The following is an 11,391-nucleotide window of genomic DNA, read 5'->3' as shown; positions in this document are numbered from 1 at the left end:
CCCCCCCCTGTTCCATCACATTGGTTTTGTGCTGAATGCTCAAAGATCTTGTGATAGCGCGCTCTGATTTCTTTCTTTCCCGTAGACAGTCATGAGAGCTATGGTGTTAGAGGTTAGTAATACATTTTTTAAAAATGGCAGCTATTAAAGCTCTCAAGGATACTTAATACATCAAAGTACAAGACCATAAATAATTGAACGACAAAAGTTAAAATTCAAGATAGGATATGGCATAACCAGATGCTAATCAATCTGTGCTTTTTTTTTGTTTGTTTTGTTTTTTTGTTTATGTAGATGCTTTGTTGGCGGACCTCGAGTCCACAACATCCCACATCTCGAAACACCCCCTTTTCCTGTCTGAAGAGGCCGCCTACTCTTTTCCTGTGCGGGGTCAGACCCAGCAAGACATCTGCTCTCCATCCCAAGTCCCACCTACTCCCTCAGACCAAGCTCTGAATGGAGTAGAAGAAATAGAGGTAAATGCATGCATGCTGTAAATGTTGGGGAATTAACCAAAGACTGTTTCGTTTCAAATGCTGCCTGATGAACTCATGGATGAGAAGTGAATTAGTTGCTGCATTGATCCTCTAAATTCACTATTGTTATTTTACTTCCTTATTTCAGTCTGTCGGCACAGCGCAGAGAAGTCCTTGGTCTAGAGATAGTAGCAGTCTAGGCCAACCCACTGGTGGAGAGGACCACGTGTACAGGTTAGAGGTCATGTTAAGTCTCAACGAAGCTCTTGAGACATCTTTCCAACAACAAAAACTCAGTACAGCTAAATTTTTTTACAATATGTTTCTGAGTAGAAACTAATAAGTAAAAACATTTGATCAGAAATAACCATTTCCACTTGGTGCTAAGCTTGAAACAAGATGTTGTTGATGATAAATGTTGTTTCATGTCTCTGCCCTGTTCAGTCTCCCTAATAAACATAAGAGCAGTGACTCATCAGCTGGTGCAATGAACTCACTGGGCAGCAACCTGTCTGAGCTGGACCGCCTGCTGTTGGAGCTCAACGCTGTGCAGCAAAGCACCCCTGCCTTCGCCACAGAAGGTACAATTATGAGGGAGCATTTCGGTTTATGAAATGCTCCCTCATGTTTCTCTGAAGGAATGTCGATGTCACCGTCTAACTATGGTACTTCTGTTTCTGTGGTATTACACAATGGTGTCATTCTTTCCACTGTATTCTGTTACTGTTTCAGTGTTTGCACTTCACACTATGTATGCATTTTAGATCTAAGCAGGATATGCATTCATCTTTTTTCTTTTTTTCTTTATGCCGTAGAGGAAGCTGCTCCACCGCTGCCGGGCAGCAGCATTGTCCACCACGTACAGGAGAATGGAGTCTCCACTGCAGGTAAAGCCACTGTGGTGGAGAAGCCCAAACGTAGTGGACCCACTCGAGGAATCGAGGACGTTCGACCAAGTGTGGAGAGCCTTCTGAATGAATTGGAAAGCTCTGTCCCAGCACCACAGTAAGACCAAAAATTGTTACAGAAAAACTGGATTTGTACTACCGAGAAGTTTGTGCCCATGTATTTTATGCTGGCATGAACCACTTTTATACTGTACGTGGTTTATATTTGTATTTATTTTTTAAAAATCCAGTCATTTTGGTTGACGGTGGTGTTTTCCTCACTAGTCCCACACCGTTGGTGGTGTCAGATGAGCAAACAGATGGACAAGAAACGCTGTCACAACAACAAGCCAGAATGTCTGCCTCCTCTGCCACACGAGAGCTGGATGAGCTAATGGCCTCCCTGTCTGACTTCAAAGTGCAAAGCAATGTGAGTGTGGTTCAGAAGTGGGTTGACTTTGGTTTGATTGAGGACAGTTATTTTTGGTATGTGTGGCTGTTTAGAATTTAGCTGTACTGGATGTTTTTGCATCTCTTAATTATAGAAAGTTGTTGTTTTTTTGGGTTTGTTTTTTGTTTTTTTTTGGCATTTGCCTGTTTTTAGATCTTATTTTTATGAGCAGCATTTCTTCAACATTGCAGTGACCAAGGTTTTTTTTTATTTTTTTAATTTGTTGTCAGTATTTGTGATGACATCATTCATTCGTGTTGAAACAACAATTTTTTTGTATTACAGTAACTTTCCAGGTTTTGCTTTGTGATGCTCTTTACTGTCCTTTCTCTTTCACTCTCATCTCATTCTTTATTTTCCTGGTCTCTTTCTCTTTTCTCTACCACTGTGTATGTCTTGTCTTTGTATGTACATTGCGCCCTTCACATAATTGCACCTGATTTAGTCTGGCTCTCAGGTGTCTGTCAATCAAGATGCAGTTGACCCATTATTAGTTGCTGGTTCACCGGTTATCCACCCAATAACTAACCCACCAATAACGCCTCAGATTGGTTCCCCTGATACTCCTCTACCCAATAGTTACACTGCTCCGTCCTGTACACCACTCCCACTGGAACTCCACATAGATGAAGATGGTGGTTCAGCTCTTGCATCTTCACCTCTTTCTGCTGTAGTAATAGCATCATCTAAGAGCCTTCAGTACTCTCAGATCCAACAGAAGGCTGATGATGGCACTGTCACTTCTGAGATCTCACATGTTGAGAGCTTTAGTTTTTTCAGTACTGTAAAAACCTCCAGTGAAACTGAAGTTGACACCCCCACTCATATAATAACTAAAGAGTATGCTAGTCCAGGTGCTGCTGCCACGAGCTCCAAACCCGTGGTTGTTTCTAAAAGTCCTGTTACAGTCTCTAAAAGCCCGAGTCCCACTGTTAAAGGCAAGAGTCCCAGTCCTCCTGATGTTGAATGTAAAAGCCCGGTCCTTAAAAGTCTCAGTCCTGCTCCTGTAAGTCACAGTCCACAAACAGCAATACAGAGGGATAGCCCAGTTACCGTGCCAACCACCATGGAAACAGTGCCCAAGTCAGCTAGTCCATTAACACTTCCGAGACTTTCAAGTCCAAAGATTTCAAGTCCTGTAACAATTCCTAATATCTCTAGTTCTCCAGCTGTATCTAAAAGCTCCAGTCCTGAAACAGTCCCAAAAGATACTTGTCCTAAGAGTCCTGCTCCAGTTAGGGGAAAAACATACACATTTCCAAGCAGCAGCAGTCCCACAGGGTCTCCAGTTTCGGTCGCCACTGTGCCATCAAGTAGCTTGTATGCACCTCTTATAGAAAGTCAGGGAGGCGAAGTGCTGGGTTTCACGTGGCCATGCCGGAAGCCTTTTTTGGATGATACTTTAGAGAAACTCTTATCAACCGACTCCACTCGACTGGGTGAGAACCAGCCACCGACTGCTTTTGTGCCCGGGGAAGAAGACAGATCTTGGGAGGAGGAAGATGGATTTTATCCAGATCTCAGCCTAGAGGGAACCCTGACACCCATGACTGAGTCCAGCTGGATGGATGAGTGCTTTACCCCCTCCACCTGCCCTGGGACTCCAGATGCAACGCTGGACTTGCCCATACAGCAGCCCTCTGCTGTTGACCGTCTATCTGCTTCTGGTCAAGTAGGAGGCTCAGCTTGACTCTTCCAAAATAAGCTGCTGGCATGAAGCTATAGAGGATTTAATACTTTGTGGCTCCCTTTTAATTGGCATGTGGCTAAAATATAAATTATATCTGGAAGTAATGGCAGCAGGGTTGTATTAATTGGTTGTTCAAGCAAAATGCTGAAAAGCTTATTTTGGGCAAGCAGCTCTACAAGTACTCGAGGAGCTGTGCAATAGTACAAACATGTCAAGATGAGGAGAAATTCCTCAGTCTCTGTGGTGTGATGCATGTGGTGTCATATAGCAATTTCAGAATGGCTTGAGGGAGAAGTCGCTGTGTGGAGATCAGTTGTGGCTGATGTTGAAAGCTTTGCTGAAAAGATGTCTCTGCACGCCCCCACTTGCTTCATTGACATTGCTGTGTTAGTCATAGCACCTGACATGTCATGTTCAAGCTTTTAATCACTGACACGGCCAATACGAAAAGACCCAGACTCCACAGTAAAAGGGATATTTTTTCCCTTCCCTTTTTTGCATTTGCAGATGAATTTAAAATGCACACTAGAGCTCTGTTGGTTTAATCTTTGGCCCTGCTTTGGCATGTGCAGAGTTTTATTTTATTTTGTTATAGACGGGTGTTTTCCATCGAGCATGCCTTGCCATGGATTTCCGGCAGGTTTTATGTTGATATTAAAGAATGAGCCTGTGCAGGAGGCTGATGCTCGGCTTCTGCAAACAAAATCAATTAAATATGCCTGACAGAAAAACTGCATAGCATTTTGACCCCAGCCGCTGCGTGTGGGTTTTTGCATTTGAGTGAGAAATCCACTTCTGAGCCCATCCTGCTTGTGATTGATTTTTTTTTTTTTTCCTTCGGCGTATGGCACAATTCCAGCTTCCCACACCAACTTGTTGTCTGCTCTCCAGCTCAAGTCAGTTATCCGCCGCACCAAAGAGACGTCCAACGTGCACCCAATGTACAGGGAGGGAATGTTGAGACGTAAAATGGGACCAATCATTATAAATAAAAGCAACTCGCAAGATCGACTTATTGAAGAGCTGCAGGGCAAACTGGGGATCGGGAGGTTGGAGCGCAGGCGTAAACAACAGCCCGATGACTGGTTGACGGAGGGAGTCATTGTTACATCCAACCCACAGCGGACACGAGAGGAAGGGATTCAGCCATCTGTGGATAAGGTAGCAGGATGAAGGTGGAGACGAAAAGCCTCACTGATGGTGTAGTTTATGCCTTTTTGGCTTTTGATCACAGGATTAACTGGCAGATATTAGATATTTATCATTTTTCAAACTTAACCATAAAATTTTACTTGTTATTGGCAAACAGTTTAAACAGTTTCACTTTTCGGGCCAATATAGTTTTCCTTTTTTGTGTCTGATGTTTCCTCTCCTTTCCTCGCTGCTTTGTTTCCTTCTTCCTCCCAGATCATCATCCCTCCTGAATCACCCGCCCCACAGAGAAAAGTCCTTCCCCCTCCACTGTCTCCCCCAGTTCTCAAAAAGCCACCCCCCATCAAGCAGACTCCTCCGCCACTACCTCCTCCCCCTCCAACCCCACCTCCTCCTCGAGAACCTACCCCTCCACCTCCCAAGGAACCTAGTCCTCCGCCTCTTCCTCCTCCTCCTCCCCCACCTCCTCCTCCTCCCAGGGAGCCCACACCTCCCCCTGTCCAACCTCCTCCATCACCTAGCCCTCCACCCAAGCCGGTCACGCCACCCCCGCCTGCCAAGCTCTTTGTATCAGTGGGTTGTCAGACAGAGTACGACCCCATCTTTCCACCGATTCAGGCACGGATCACCTTTCTTCCATCTTCCTCCTCTAACTTCATTCTTTCCACTTTCTGTCACACTTTGAATTGTTTTATTGAGCTTGTTTGTTGGCTACTTGGATATGTATGGGCGTTAAGGAATTTGTCCAGACACTTGTTCTGTTTTTGGCCCTTGGTGTCAAACAGGTAACCTCATGAAGGCTTTGTCTGCAGTCCAGTCACAGGGGTGCTGACATTCAGGCTAGAAGGACTGAGCCCACATTCTAATTCTGACATCCAGTGGCGCCAAGAACAGTGTGTTAGAGTGGAGAGGAGAATTTAAGAGCTTAGAGGAAAGCAGAGTGTAACTCCCTGATATTCCCGTTACACTAAGAGTCCTGCCATGCATAGGAATGGAAGGATTGCAGTGCCACTGAAACCTAATCTGCCGCATGACAGCACAGTTACCGTCACAATTATAGCATGTCTCACAAGACTTAAGTCAACATGTCCCATTATGTCAGACACCAACCAGTTGAAGCTGAATTTCTTATACAATCATGCTTTTAGGAAAAAAAGCTTTGTTAGAACCTGAAGAATAGCACAACCATGGTGAAATACCCAGGAAAAGGCTGTGTTTAATTTTATCAAATGTATGGAGGCCGTGGGTGTGGGTGGTGGGGGCATGCAGCATAGGTGCTATTTTCTCCTTCAGTGGAATGTAGGAGTCATGAAGCTCCAATGACAACACCACCTGAGAAGGTCTGTGTTTGCTTGCATTACAGTCACCAGACACATTTACACATACATGTTAATATTTGAGGCCTGTTAACATAGATTAGGGCTGATCTAGGTGGAACTGTTGGAGCTCAGACTTCATAGGCCATCAACTACAAAGACAGTAGAGACGTTGAGGTGACATATAGCACACAGGTAGCCATTGTAGCTTCCACTGTCTGCATCCACTTGTGGTCAAAGCAACTACACCTCTAATAATCCTTTAAAAAACTATAAACTTATAGTTCCTGCATTTTAGCGTTGAGTTTTCATTCCTGGAGGTTTCTAGGTTTCTTTGTAGTTTACATGTAAGTCTCACACCTCAAGGGTCCCTGGTTCAAAGCCAGGAGGAGACACAAATCCCTTTGGGGCTGCATCAGGAAGGGCATCCAGTGTGAAAATCTGCCAAATAAAATATGCTGAGCCATCTGCTGTGGTGAGCCCTTGTGAATAAGAGGGCAGCCAAAGGAAGCTTTTTAAATTAATAAACTCTCAGAAAATTTTATGTTTATACTATATCGACTTCCAGAAAGCACCACTGCGACTTTAAAATTGTTCCTCTGTGTGCAATTTAAATCCCAGTTACAAAGACAGCTACATGAAGTCAAGTAAGTGTGCAAGAAAAATGAAAACACAAAATGTAGTAGTGGTGCGATTCACTCACACTAACTGATATTATACTGAGGTTGTTTATTGAAGCTTCTGAATGGTGTAATTAAACACTTTGCTTTTCCATCTCTGTCAGATCCATCCACCGGGAATGACTTCTCCCTCTCCTGCCCCCAAACCAGCCAACAAGCTGGACAACATGCTGGGAAGCTTGCAGTCTGACCTCAACAAACTTGGCGTCCAGACAGTGGCTAAAGGGGTCTGCGGTGCTTGTAAGAAACCGATTGCTGGGCAGGTAACAGCACAGAAACATGTAAACATACATGTATGTTGAATGTGGCTCACATACTAAACTTTTAACTCGCCTATTTTTAGACACGTGTGCTCGCAGGCTGTTATTTTTATGCACGAATACCCAGTGGGATTTTGCACACATTAATGCAGTTTTCTGTTAATGGTATGGTGAAGAGAAGATTACACTTTAGATTTATTTGCACAGTGAGTGCAGCGTTGGCTTATGTTTCACTTGCTTCTGGCTGTTGCTTAACCTCAAAGCTGCTTAGTCTCTCAATAGCTCACCTTTCATTTAGTTTACAGCCAATAAGTGGGGTAATAAATACAATGTGTGTTTCATTTTACCAAAGTGTAGCTTTAAGCTCAATATAAGTACATGATATCCAGATAAGTTAGTGAAACTATCTGGATTTCAGCAGCAGCTCCTCCTCCAGAAAAATGATATTTTGCGATACTTTGAATTTACAGAGGCTTAATGTTTTCACAGGATTATAAAGATGTTTTTACTTATGTGGAACAAGATGATTGTAAATATGGTTATTATTCCTTTTAAACTTTGAGTTGCAAACATCTGCTGCTGTTTGCAGGATTCCCTTTGCTGCTCTCATGCTCTGCTGCAGAGATTTTCTCTGCTGAGCCAGGTCTTTTCTCCTTGCAGCTCATTAATTTTTCATGCACCGTGTCTCCCCACACCAGGTGGTGACTGCCATGGGCAGAACGTGGCACCCCGAGCACTTCGTGTGCACCCACTGTCAGGACGAGATTGGCTCTAGGAACTTCTTTGAGCGCGATGGGCACCCTTACTGCGAGAAAGATTACCACAACCTGTTCTCACCGCGATGCCACTACTGCAATGGACCCATACTGGATGTCAGTAATGCAAACTTCAACACAAACACACACGTATACGCATACATGGTTGTATACAGAGACTGGGCAGATAATATTTATTTATTCATAACTTAATGGATGAGGATCTTACTGGAAACAATGTGCTGGAAAGTGCTTTTCTTTCTCAATCACTTACGCTGATAGTCAGGCATATAAATATAGCATGCATGCACAAGGCCCTAGAAGCAGTTGGAGCAAAGTGACTTCTAGTTTCCTTGTGCATGTAGGAAGTAATGCATTATTCTGTAACATATGAACACATTACAAGTTAAGGTTACAGATGCTATTCATCCTCCTTCATATCCATTCATAAAGCTGCTGTTGACTGAGTTCGATATAGGCTTGGTTAGTGGTTCAGTATTTTGTGTTCACTGGTTGGGATCTAACTGAGTGCACAGTAGGTAGTGGCTTTTGCCAAAACAGTAGAAAGAGAATTTAAAGTGAAATTTGATTTTTGTTGTGCTGTTGGCTGGCTGTAGTGCACTGAGGCAATAGGAAATGCAGGTCTGTAAAGCTTTCCAAATTGTTGGGCTGCCGCCCCTGTGGGCGGTTTATCCTTCAAGCTCGGGTCCTCTAACAGAGGCCTGGGAGCTTGAGGGTCCTGCGCAGTATCTTAGCTGTTACTGTTGCGGCGGACGCAAGGATGGTGCCAGGAAGTGAAAGCAAAAGAAACACAAGACACTGCGATAATTGTAACACGCGTACACATGTTTTCAGAAAGGCACATAAGTTAAAATATTGAAGAGTTATCTACATCCGATGCTCGAAATTTTAAAACAAGTGATAAATCAATAGTTGACCTCCTGCATTTGTGTGTGTACGTGTACACGTGCATGCTCGTACGTGTCTGGTGTGTAATTTTACCACATGTCACATATTGACAGTGGCTCACCGATGCCAATGACATAATTACCCAGCTACATTTCTGAAAGAATGCAAAAGCATTGACATATATTTTTCCTACAATAGCCCGACGGGCAGGGCAGAGATAGATTTTGGTAGCCCGACTGAAAAAATCGCTAGCCCCAGGACGTCGGGCTAGCGATATTGCGAGCCCTGTATCTGATTGAGGAATCACTCATCTTTGGAAAAGAGAGTTTATTACAGAGAAATGTCTCTTTCCAAAATAAAAGCTATACTATCCGCTTCTTCTGGGCTATATTCTCAGCAGCATAAGGAGAATCATGTGCTAACAGCTGTCTAAATGACTCGGCTAAAGTTAGTAGCATGCTTGTTGTTTTTGTCTTTGCACTAGGATGATGTCGGTGTAAATGTGCAGTCATATTCGTTGTGTTCCCACTAGTGCTTTCAGGTTAATCTCGTTGAAATGAGTTTTCCCGAACGTCCTCAGAGCCTTCTTATATGTCAACAGAGTGTTAAATGTCATTAATTGTATATGAACCTTATATCGTTTAACTTTAGAACACACATATACGCATGCCAACACTAGCCCAACCTCAATATTGGGCACGGTGAAGCACGCAGGCAAAAGAATTACTCACGGTTAAAACAGTGAAAGCAAAAAAGACAATATAGACTTTCCAAATCTCCGATCGGCTGTCGCTGTGCATTTTAGGAGTTAGAGAAAAGCGTCCAATAAGCACACCGTTATCATTACTAGGTTTTGACGCAGGGGATCGTCGTTGTCTATACCAACTACATTTAATGTCCCTAATACTTTTAACCACCCACCTTAAATAAGTATTGGGAGCCAGACGAATTAATACGAGGCCCAGACTGCATCCAACATACAATCTGTTATTTACCTTTGTTAGGGATAACGATTGAGCTTGCGGCTGTGTATCCGTTCCACGACGGGTCAGACATAACACGTACACACTGAAAACAAAAAATAACAGATCACTGGCCACACCACAAACGGCGCTACTAGTGATTGATAGGTGAGGCGCTTCAACTGTTGTGGCTCATTTGTTGACAACAAGTAGCTGTAATCACGAAATTCTGTCTCTGCTATTGTGTTAAAACAAAACGTAAAAGGCAACTTTTCTTTCTTCATACTGTACGATGCTGGCCCACACTGTCTGTGGTCTTGATAGGCACCTTGGTTACCTCAAGGCGTTAAAGCGCTCAGTGGATCTGCGCTCGACAGTGCAGCCTAGGCGGAGTAGTCGAACACAGATTCACTGAGCGCTCAACACAGACCAGCATCGTGAAAGTTGATAAAATAAATTACAAATGGGGAATGCAGAAAGATTGGATACACAATGAGGAAATAGAATTTACTATAAATTGTGAGAGTACTGCTTGTCTCAATACGGGTCCCTTAATGCATTTATTATCTATGGATTTTTGAGTCCTTATTCGAGGAAGTTATAGAAGACTGCCTCAAAGGTCCCTTATGCATTTTATCTGGATTTGATCTTGCACACTGTACTGAACCGCCACTTATTTCCTTATATATTTTTTATTTTAATTTTGAAGGGGTCTTAAGCAAAGGTCTTTCAATGTTTTTCACTGGTTGATCTTTGAGTCATTTTCAGTCCTTGTACCTGTTCATTTTCAGAGGATTTTGTTTTTTGTTAAATCGCTTAACACTGACTTATGACTTTTACCCTTCAAACAATCAAACAAACAATTTAGCAATTTCCAGGCCTCAAGGGCCAGTGTCCTGCACGTTTTAGATATCACCCTGGGTCAACACACCTGAATAAAATGATCAGTTCATTACCAGGCCTCTGGAGAACTTCAGGACATATTGAGGAGGTTATTTAGCCATTTAAATCAGCTGTGTTGGATCAAGGAATCTAAAACCTCATAGTGGTGAATTTTAGTATCGAAGAGATCATTACAAAACCTGTACCTTATGAAGGTCGTGCGGAGCTTATGCATAGACATGGACCACAACCCTGGACACTGAAGTGAAAGCAACTGTGCGTCGAGCGTGGAATCTAGCGATATTCAGCACTAAGGTTATACATCTTGTGCCGTGGAGGGTAAGATAGTCACCTAGATCAACACTCCCCTCGGTATGGTCAGAGAACCAGCTAATGCCCTTCTCTCCAAAGGGTGTGTTGTGATGGAGTGGACGCGAGCCTAAAGATTCACATGGTGGCGTACTTCTAGTACAGATACGGACGATAAAATTAGGTGGGTAGGTGTAACAAGAGTGGTTTGTCCGTTCAACAGAGCTGTATTGGTTAGACATAAATCGAGCGTATAGATACAACAGCTGGCAAGTGAAATCCGGAAGTGAGAAGAAACATGCAAGAAGTCGATAAGACCTGTTCGAAACTACAAAAACTATTGGCTGAAAGATGAGGCTTTGTGTCGCTGTAATGCTGCACCAATACGCAATATCAGGAAGACAGGACAGACCGGAAGCTAATTCTGTAACGAAAAAGAACTAGTAGCTCAGTGTTCCAAACGACAGGAAGAAGGAACACGAGAAGCTGGAGAAATACCAAGGGCTCAGAGAAGAGCTCGAGAGGATGTGGAGGGTGAAGGTAACAGTGGTCCCCGTGGTAATCGGAGCACTAGGTGCGGTGACTCCCAAGCTAGGCGAGTGGCTCCAGCAGATCCCGGGAACAACATCGGAGATCTCTGTCCAGAAGAGCGCAGTCCTGGG

The 11,391-nt window shown here is 43.6% G+C and overlaps 1 protein-coding gene across 4 annotated transcripts in view; it reads left to right on the top strand.

The window, feature by feature from the left end:
- LOC102296539 (paxillin) overlaps positions 1-11,391 on the top strand; it is a 31,178-nt gene that overhangs the window by 17,193 nt on the left and 2,594 nt on the right. For 3 of the 4 annotated variants that reach the window (XM_042219394.1, XM_042219396.1, XM_042219395.1), the window contains exons 2-9: positions 295-476; positions 625-710; positions 921-1,057; positions 1,292-1,481; positions 1,649-1,793; positions 2,260-3,486; positions 4,396-4,665; positions 4,912-6,750. In XM_042219394.1, the coding sequence (XP_042075328.1) occupies positions 295-476; positions 625-710; positions 921-1,057; positions 1,292-1,481; positions 1,649-1,793; positions 2,260-3,486; positions 4,396-4,665; positions 4,912-5,445 (2,771 nt within the window). In that variant the 3' untranslated portion in view covers positions 5,446-6,750. The other variant, XM_005918611.3, reaches the window with a different exon arrangement.

Source organism: Haplochromis burtoni, unplaced genomic scaffold (genome assembly GCF_018398535.1).
Source record: "Haplochromis burtoni strain Fernald_Lab_line unplaced genomic scaffold, NCSU_Asbu1 Contig_32, whole genome shotgun sequence".
Classification (NCBI taxonomy): domain Eukaryota; kingdom Metazoa; phylum Chordata; class Actinopteri; order Cichliformes; family Cichlidae; genus Haplochromis; species Haplochromis burtoni.
Note: the sequence above shows the minus strand (reverse complement) of the source record. Positions and strands in the feature narration are given on the sequence as shown.